This window comes from Chaetodon trifascialis, chromosome 23 (genome assembly GCF_039877785.1).
Source record: "Chaetodon trifascialis isolate fChaTrf1 chromosome 23, fChaTrf1.hap1, whole genome shotgun sequence".
Taxonomy (NCBI): domain Eukaryota; kingdom Metazoa; phylum Chordata; class Actinopteri; order Chaetodontiformes; family Chaetodontidae; genus Chaetodon; species Chaetodon trifascialis.
In genome coordinates, this window is record NC_092078.1 from 8,226,328 (window position 1) to 8,235,130 (window position 8,803).

Below are 8,803 nucleotides of genomic sequence, written 5' to 3' on the forward strand. Positions count from 1 at the left end.
TATACACACACCACGCATGCGCAGTTTCATCTTCCCATAAAAAAATGCCGATGTGGCTGAAGTAATGCGTAACTTTTAATTTGTTGGCAGTTTTAACAGCAAACTGTTGCAATGAAACTTTTTACACTTGTTTTCTTTTGTGTCTGCGGTTTTATTAAAGCAGAAGAAGACGAGAGACTGCCGAATAAGTGCGAAGGTATGTCGAAGAAGTGTTACTAGCTAGCAGTTACGATGCTATTTATGTGGCTTTTCTAACACCAGTATGGCATTTGTCAACATAGCTTTCTGTCCACGAGTGTCTGCAGAAACTCTGACGTGTACATAAATACAAAATAGGTCTTCTAACACTTTATTCCTGTTTGTGTCCTGTCTGTCAGTGTGTAAGTTTCTAACATTAGAGCTGCAGGATGTGCTGGAGAAAACCGGTCGCTCCAAAGAAGTCCTGGAGGTTGGAGAAGTGCTGGACACAGGCAAGAGAAGAAGAAAGATCAAATACAACACCTCGTAAGCTCTCTCAGGGGATTGTCACTTCTAATATGAAGACAGTTATAAGTAAATGCTGCTTTCTGTTAAAATAAACCCAGTCACGTGGAGTCCCTGCATTGACAGACATGAACTATGTTTCACAGTTGATTAGTATTCCTCATGATGATCCTCATGTCCTTCTAATTACAGAGAAACCCGTCTGACTGAGGCGGTAGACAACATATGTGATCGTATCCTGCACTATAACGTCCATGCAGAGAGGCCCGGCAGCCTCCGATACGCCAAGGTGAAGTTCACCTGCCTGCTTTGTAAACATCTCACATGCTGCTTGTAGCTGCAGGTTTTAATGGAGAGTAAAACTGAAGTAAAGGTGACACGTTTCCCATCAGGTGCATATAACATGTTCCACAGTCCTAAAACCGTCAGTTTGTGCAGCAGGCTGACAGCTCGCTGGTTTGTGTGTGCCGCAGGGTGCCAGTCAGACCATGACGACTCTGAAGAACCTGGTCCACAAGGGCGTTAAAGTGGACCTGGGTCTGCCGTATGAGCTGTGGGACGAACCCTCTGTCGAGGTGTCGGACATGAAAAAACAGGTAGGAGGAGGTGTGTGTGTCTGCCTGCTGTTAATGTTGAAACACAGTCAAACTCTTTCAGTGTTTTAATCTAAAAAGGTTGTATGCAGATGTCTTCATGGACGTGTTGTCAAGCGCTTTTGACCACATCAAATTGTGTGTGTGTGTTGCTCAGTGTGAGACGATGCTGGAGCAGTATGAGGAGGTGGTGGAGGACTGGTACTTCCATCATCAGGACCAGAGGCTGGAGAGCTTCCTCTGTCAGAACCACGTCCTCAAGGGATCAGAACAAGGTAGACGACACAGAGGAAGTGGCGCCGCTCGTTACGGTCGTGGTCCAATGCAGGAACATGTTCAGCTGAGGCCTCATCAGACCTCTTCTCACGTGTGTGTTTGTGTTTTTTCTCTCCCGCCCTCAGAATGTATGAAGGAGGTGTGGAAAGGAGACATGGGGACCAAGGGAGGGGCAAAGGAAGCAGGAGGTGACAGCACAGAAGAGGAGGGAGCCGGTGAGAAGGAGGGGAAGACGCACGACGCCGGGGAGCTTTGAGGATAAACGTTTTCAAAACGCAGGAGACAATGAAATAACCTCAGTTTTTAGCTTTTGGCTAGAAATCACACGGCCAGCTAACAATATTTTTGGTGCCTTCGTTAGAGGTCATGCTGGGAGTTGTAATAGTGTGAAATGATGCTTTACAGACTTTTTTGTGTTATTTTTTTATGAATGGTGTCAGTCTTTTAAGAACGGTTGCACCTTTTTGAACACTCAGCTGTTTGGATTAACGTTTGAAGCCTTTACCATGAATGTTAGAGACCTTTCCACTGTTATATTATGTGTAAATGCTGTTATAGCTCTCCTCAAGCCAACACTATATGGTACATATCAATATTTTTTTCCCAGAGTTGCAGTCTTTAAATGAAATATGTAAATTTTTTTGCATTGTGAATAAAATGCTTTTTTATAACATTTTTGTATGTTCAGATTTTTCATTTTATGACAGAATAATGTCCTCAAATAGCGTGAAAGCACAATTTTCAAGTCCATGACGCTGCAGGTCACTAATAAAGGATGATTAGTGTCAGGTGTGTTCCTGTCGACAGCCGCTTTGCACTTAGAGAAGTTGTCAAGGCAGCGCCACGATGCCTCTTATCCTCGTCTACTTTACAGTTTCTCTGTACATCCTGAGGATTCAGTGCTACACTTATCAAAGCGAACCTCTTTTTCTGTCTTTCTCCGACTTGGCCGCTCTCGAAGGAAACTCTTTGGATTCGACAAACGAACCCAGCTCTCACTCTGGAGGTCACAAGGTCAAGACCTTTGTGGTGAGATGTGACGAGGACAGCGTGGAGGTTGTGATGAGAGCCTATCTGTTTGACCCAAGCCTGCCCGTGGAGCCCAAACACTTGAGGCTGGGACCCGTCAGTGCTGGGCAACGTCACTGCATGGCCAGAGTGTCTGGAAATGGGGAGTACATCATCAGAGCACCTCTGACAGACTGTGGGAGTGAAGTGATGGTGAGCCTCTTAATAATGGAAATACAAAGTCAGGTTAACTGCAGCGCAGGCGTTGCTGTAAAGGAGTGTTTTATGGATCATAGCCTCTCAATGCTGCCACCTGGTGGATCTATTGTGATAATGCCTTTGTGTGCAGTTCACCCAGAGTGCTGTGCTGTACAACAACATGCTGCTGTATTCTCCAACATCACCTGGAAACGTGTTTCAGGAGCGAGAAGGAGCTGCTGTTCCAGTCCGGTGTGAATATGGAAGGTGCACTTACACACAAAACTGAACAGGGCTTAACAGCTCCTGATGATAAGATGACCATGTCATGCCTCATGTTATAAAACAACAACAAAAAAAATGCTAAAAAAATGAAAAACTGGTGTAATGTGTCATCAGTGTTCAGTCTTCATTAATAGTCTGCATCAACTGGAGTCATGACAGTAAAGATCTGCTGAAGCAGGCAAATCAGATGTTAAAGTAGTTGAGGAAATGTAATATGAAAAACCAAAAAAAGACTAATTCATTCACCAGCAATTGGTCATGTCGTGTTGGCCACACTATTCACTTACACTTTAAAAAGTAATATTTCATTTTTCATTCTTTTGCTATGAATTTGGCACTTTGTTTTGGGAACTTTCACTATCAATTACTATTTATTACTAGTTTGTGGAATGGAAATGCTCACTGAAATGATAATGTTTCCTGGCTGAAATCGCTCCACCTCGCAGGAGGTACAGAGTGAGCAGCAGAGCCCTGAAACCAACCTGGAGTCCCCTGATCTCCACCCAGTCGATGCAGTTCGACCTGGACTTCCGCCTCAGGCTCATGACAGGTGAGCTGGTTCAAGTGTGGTCGGTAAAAAATCTCCTTTCTGCTTTTAAAATGACCTCTTTCTTAGTAAATCTGGGTTAAATTAGGCAATTTTCTTTAAGTAATTTGGCAAATAATAATAACATTTCCCTGAATGAACCATTAAACTTACAAATATCTGTCCCCAGATGACTGGAGCAGTGAGAGAAAGTCATCTGTCTACTTCATGGGTGAAACGGTCAACATGGAGGCCTCTGTAGATCATCCTCCTCTTCCTCTTCGTGTGTATGTAGACAGCTGTCTGGCCACTCCAACCCCTGATGTGAACTCTTACCCCAGATACCCCTTCATAGACCACCAGGGGTGAGTCCTCATATCTTTAATGTCTACACTGGTTCCTCCAATTAAGTTTCCAAAGGAAAACTACTTCCTCAGAGCACATTTTAGTGGCCCACATTGCCGGCTTAAATCCTCCCAGTTTCTGTATCCTGTTATTATAAAATGCACCCAAATTACTGATGTAATAAATGCTGAGGGCACGAGTTAAATCTGATATGGTTGCGTCTGTTCTTTGCAGATGTTTTACAGATTCCCAGCTGCATGGCTCCAGCTCCCGCTTCCTGCCCAGAGTCCAGGACCAACTCCTCCACATTCAACTCCAACCTTTCCTCTTCCACCAGGACCACAGACACACCGTCAGCACTGGTTTCACATGTTTTTATACACATTCATACCTACAGCAGAAAGAAAAATGCCTCTGCATGTGTCGCACTGTCTCCTGTAGATATATATAACATGTTACCTGGAAGCTGAGCCCATTTCAGACAAGGACCCGGTGAAAAGGGCTTGTTCTTTCATGAGCGGGAGGTCAGTTTCATCATAACTCCTCTTTCATACATCTTCTATCTGTCCACCTCTAAAAACAAATGAAATTCTTCTCAAAAACATGTGACACAAATGTTTTTACTCTTCAAGGTGGCGGTCAGCGGATGGTGATGACCACGTCTGCGAGAGCTGCAGCAGCAGGAGCAGCACCAGGTCCAACCACAAGAGGGCAGCGAAGAGCAAAACAAAGCGCAGACAAACCGGTACTGCAGGAGACAGCTGTCCCAGTGCTGCTGCATTTATTACTGAACACTGTGTGCATGAAATCAGCGGGTTAAATTAACGCACATTTTCTGTCCTTGCAGAGCTGCACAGTTTGGGTCCATTGATATTTCTGCCTACAGCATGAAAACACAAATATCTGCATTGAAGTAAAGAGTTTATTAATAAAAGAAAAAAAAAAAACGTCTAAGAAAAACCTCATATCGCCTCACTTGTTTTGTTTTTATGGTGCTGCGAGCAAAACCATTTTCAATAATAGTAATTATTGCAAGTAGAATTCTAATAATGTTCATTTATACAGCTGTGTTCAAAGCAATGCTTGAATGGTTAAACCAGGTTTTTAAAAAACATTTCATGAAGGAAAATTAAAATATCTGACAATAATAAAAGATAAAACAGTGAAAAGAGATAAAACAGACATGCTGCAAATAAAACAGTGTAGTAGCTCTACAGGCACATGGTGTTGCTGGAGATTTTTGCACACTAAACCTGCAGATGCATCTGAAATATCAACGTGCTTTCGACATCGTATTTAATCAACAGTGTGGTGAAACTGGATGTTTGAACTTTAATAATCAAACGGTACATTTTTTTCCAGATGATTAACTAGAAAACCAATCATGTTTCTCAGCAGTCTGATTGATTGATTTGTGCGTGCAGCTTTCATCTTTGCAGGATGCACTGTAGCCCAGCTTTTATTCCAGCAGTCAGTCTGGCTGGTGGAATCAGGCAAACGAGCGAAATGCGTAACTGCTGATTGGCTTATTTTTCCATTTGTGGTTTCATTTTCAACCTTGTACAACAAATCAAAATATTGACATCTGTAAGCAGCACTCTTATGAAATTGCATGCCACTTATTTTGATAATAAAACTCAAGACACACACATACAATAATTTTATCCTGTCACAAAGGCAGGTCAGTGAGTGACTTTTCCCATTTTTTAATCTTTCATAAGACAAACTTTTGTTTTCTGTGCTACTACTAAATTTGTAAAGGTGTGTAATGGACAAAAAATTATGTACATCTGCATCTTAGACCTTCAGGCTACTAAATGCCTGTTTGAATATCTGGATTTCTCGCTCACTATGAGCTCTTTGTCATCAAGCTGCTCCCCTCTGAGGATAAGACAATGTTTTATCATCATAAGCAGAAGGTAAAACACTCCGGACATTTGACTCTGATCTTCCCTCTTGACCGCTGAGCCTCACATGCAGCAGCCTAACTTGCAGTTTATCGGAGAGTTTTCCTTCTCTGCAGAACAACAGTCGGCTCTCCATCCAGCACCTGTCAACACTCTGAGACAAAGTGAAGGAAACTTGGACAAACAAAAACGCTGCATTTGGATTCATGGCAACCGGGATCACTTTCCACTCTCCGCTTTTTGCCAACCATGTTTTAGAGCCAAAGCCTTCAGTCAAGGCCGCATTTTTTGAAGACATCTATCTTGTTGCATTAAAAAAAAGGGAAATGCTTCGTGTACATTGTGTGGAGGAACAATGTCATTTTTGTGTGTTTTTTTAATGCTAAATTTTAGAGTCCAGATGTGTTTGTCTGGATCAAGGTCGACAAGAGAAGCCTGTTGCAAGGTCCCGAACAATTCATGTCAAAGGTCTGTCCATCATTTCCTTTCTGTCTATACCGCTGCATACGCTGGAGAAGGTCAGAGGGCAGGGAACACAATCCCCATGACGATCCACTGAGACGAGGGGTGGCCATCCCTGAAACGGACAGGACATGTGAGATACATGCAAGCTAATCGAGGATCCTCTTACAACCTCTGATCCGCGATATCCCAAAGAGAAACACAGAGCAACTTGTGCTAATTTATTTATTCTCATTGTTAAAGTTTTTCACATGATGTTACTGAGCTGAAGGAGAAACATCATCTCATCACAAGTTCAAAGGCTGGAACCCATCTTAACTACAACATAATTTACTATATATGGCCGTTATAGTTGTTAACATGTCCTGTTTTGAGGTTCTTGACAGTCTTTTCAACCTTTGGTAAGAATGTGAGAATTAGGGGGCTGCACTTTGTCTTTGGTAGAAAAACATACCATTTGTCAAACTCTGTGTCCCAGAAATCACATTTGGACATTACTAATCTGTTTCATAACCTGGTGGTGAAACACAATAACTGCCAATGCTCAGAGTTAATCCAGGGTTCACATCCAGACTGTGATCAGGTTTAAGCAACAAAAACACTGTTAGCCCCTAACATAAGCATTAAAAAGTTGAATAATGCTGTAATTACTCTGAATTGATTGCATTGCATGGTGAGATTTCATGTTTGGTGGAAAAAAAAAAAAAGTGAAATTTGTTGTCAGTAAACATGCATTCAATGTCAACATTTTTACAACCTGTAGATACATCAACCAACAACATTTCCTCATAATGTTTATACAAAACATAATTCAGTCAGCATTATATTTCCCTCAAAATATCATTATTAGCATTGAGGCTAAATATCAAACGGCTTAACACTGATCCCTGAGGAACACCCCTTGTCTCCAATTCATTCTTCTTTTCCTCTGAAGTAATGATCTAAAAATTGGGGCACTACTTGTAAGATTAATATTTTTCCAAATTAATTTTATTCATTGATTTTATTGAGATAAAATAATATTTAGCTCGTCTCAGTTGAATAACTTTCTTTAGTGTTTTTCAGGCCTTTATAAATCAGCATATGTGTACCTTGTCTCGATTTCACTGCTTTCCTTAATGCTGAATTTCTGTTCCTCATCAGTTTCCACATATTTTCATTAAACCAGGCAGATTATCTTCACTTTTGGATGCTTTTCTGGACCTTTGCAGTAAATCTTTCACTTACACAGTTAATTCCACTTGAACATGTGCTACAGCCATATTTCTTGTCATCATAAGATAGTACATTATCCCATTGGTGGTACCAAAAGATGCATTTAATGGTTTTTTTAGAGCATTCGTGCTGCTTCTGTGCTCCAGTAATTGAAACATAAATGTGGACCGTGGATATAAATAAATATAATGTCTATATTTCATATCCACATGTTCACATCTGATCATTAAACCAAACCACAATGCCATATTGTAGCACTTGAAACATATAAGCACAGCTAATCCCTCAAAAAGACACCCCTGTATTGTGAAATGTGCTCTTATTCTGTCAGGGTGGCTTAATGTTGACTTTTATAATTGCACTTTCATGGTATTTTGTTTATTATGATTCAAGTCTCTCAGCACACTCTTAGCTGCAGGGTGCAAAGTTTGGCAGCAAAGCGCCTGTCAAAGACCAGCTGAGGTGTTTTGTTAAGCAGTTAAATATTTTCTTATATCATTTTTAGGGATGATTTCTCTTATCACTTAGTATTTCTGGAGTGATTCAATAAATGGCACCAATTTAGTCCCACCTTCATTTTCGCTGACTGAAGTCTCTTGTGTCTTTGTGTTTATGCTGCCAAAGTGTAATATTGACGCATAAATGTGCTATTTCACCCCTCAATTTGCTTTATTGCACTTGTCCTGCGTCCAAGGATAGCATTTCTTAACTGCACTGTAACTACTAGAGACACACACACACACTCAAACACACACATGCACACAAAGCACACCTGGGGAAACATTCCTCGGGGGAAGTCATCAATCAGTTTTATGGCTTTCTCTGGGAAAGTTTCCTCCTCTCCAATCAAGCGTCTTCCCTCCCTCCACCCTCCTCCTCCTCCTCGATCCTCTTTCTTATATTTCCATCTGTATCAGTTTTGGTCCACATCTGAGAACGTTCCACTCCAGCCAATTAACTTCAACCACTTTTCCTATTCCACAGAGGGATAATTGGAGCAAACTGGCTAGTGGGATCTTTGCCTGGACGATACGAGATAAGACTTTCATAACTGGCTTCCCTCTGTGTCCTCAAATTGTCCACCAGTGGCGATAAACCTGAAGGTGGAGGATCTGCTCAGCGTAAAAAAATGTTCTTAATAAGCCATGAAATGTTTAATTGAGTCTTAAAATTCCAGTTTTTTAAATGGAGGAAAAGTGCCTTTAAAGTGAAAAAATGCCACTTGTCTCTAAAAGCATATCAACCTGTTTCAGGAGCTTTTTCCCCTCGAGTGTATTGACATTTCCTCCAGAGCTTGTAACAACAAATACAGGAAAATGGTCTACTTTCAGATAAATGATGACATTCAGTTTGCCAACAAGTGAATCCGGAAGTATCCAAGTTGGTCCTTGCCAGTATCTGGATCTTTCACCTAAAAGGCCTTAAAAACCTATTAATTAATTACCTTCTTCTTCAGTGACACTTAAATCGTCAGCTTTGATTGTTGCTTTGTCAGTCAAATATTT

General features: G+C 41.3%; 2 protein-coding genes across 2 annotated transcripts; both read left to right on the top strand.

The window, feature by feature from the left end:
• The first annotated feature begins 1 nt into the window (after window position 1).
• cnpy4 (canopy FGF signaling regulator 4) lies at window positions 2-2,021 on the top strand. Its single transcript, XM_070993692.1, has 6 exons — window positions 2-196; window positions 378-504; window positions 676-772; window positions 957-1,079; window positions 1,234-1,351; window positions 1,478-2,021. The coding sequence occupies exons 1-6, from the start codon at window positions 112-114 to the stop codon at window positions 1,606-1,608; spliced, it is 681 nt and encodes a 226-aa protein (XP_070849793.1). The 5' UTR covers window positions 2-111; the 3' UTR covers window positions 1,609-2,021.
• A 177-nt stretch (window positions 2,022-2,198) lies between these two features.
• On the top strand, window positions 2,199-4,605 carry LOC139351845 (zona pellucida sperm-binding protein 3-like). The gene is made up of 8 exons (XM_070993850.1): window positions 2,199-2,573; window positions 2,710-2,825; window positions 3,290-3,393; window positions 3,560-3,734; window positions 3,949-4,066; window positions 4,156-4,238; window positions 4,347-4,459; window positions 4,562-4,605. Exons 1-8 carry the CDS (start codon window positions 2,199-2,201, stop codon window positions 4,603-4,605), a joined length of 1,128 nt encoding a protein of 375 aa, XP_070849951.1.
• The last annotated feature ends 4,198 nt before the right edge of the window (window positions 4,606-8,803 follow it).

Bases quoted from the DNA above. Each gene is read 5' to 3' on its own strand.
- cnpy4 (XM_070993692.1), top strand. From the start codon at position 112: ATGAAACTTTTTACACTTGTTTTCTTTTGTGTCTGCGGTTTTATTAAA. The intron at 505-675 runs GTAAGCTCTCTC...TTCTAATTACAG, and splicing joins AAGATCAAATACAACACCTC to AGAAACCCGTCTGACTGAGG. The intron at 1,352-1,477 runs GTAGACGACACA...TCCCGCCCTCAG, and splicing joins CCTCAAGGGATCAGAACAAG to AATGTATGAAGGAGGTGTGG.
- LOC139351845 (XM_070993850.1), top strand. From the start codon at position 2,199: ATGCCTCTTATCCTCGTCTACTTTACAGTTTCTCTGTACATCCTGAGG. The intron at 2,826-3,289 runs GTGCACTTACAC...TCCACCTCGCAG, and splicing joins GTCCGGTGTGAATATGGAAG to GAGGTACAGAGTGAGCAGCA. The intron at 4,460-4,561 runs GTACTGCAGGAG...CTGTCCTTGCAG, and splicing joins AACAAAGCGCAGACAAACCG to AGCTGCACAGTTTGGGTCCA.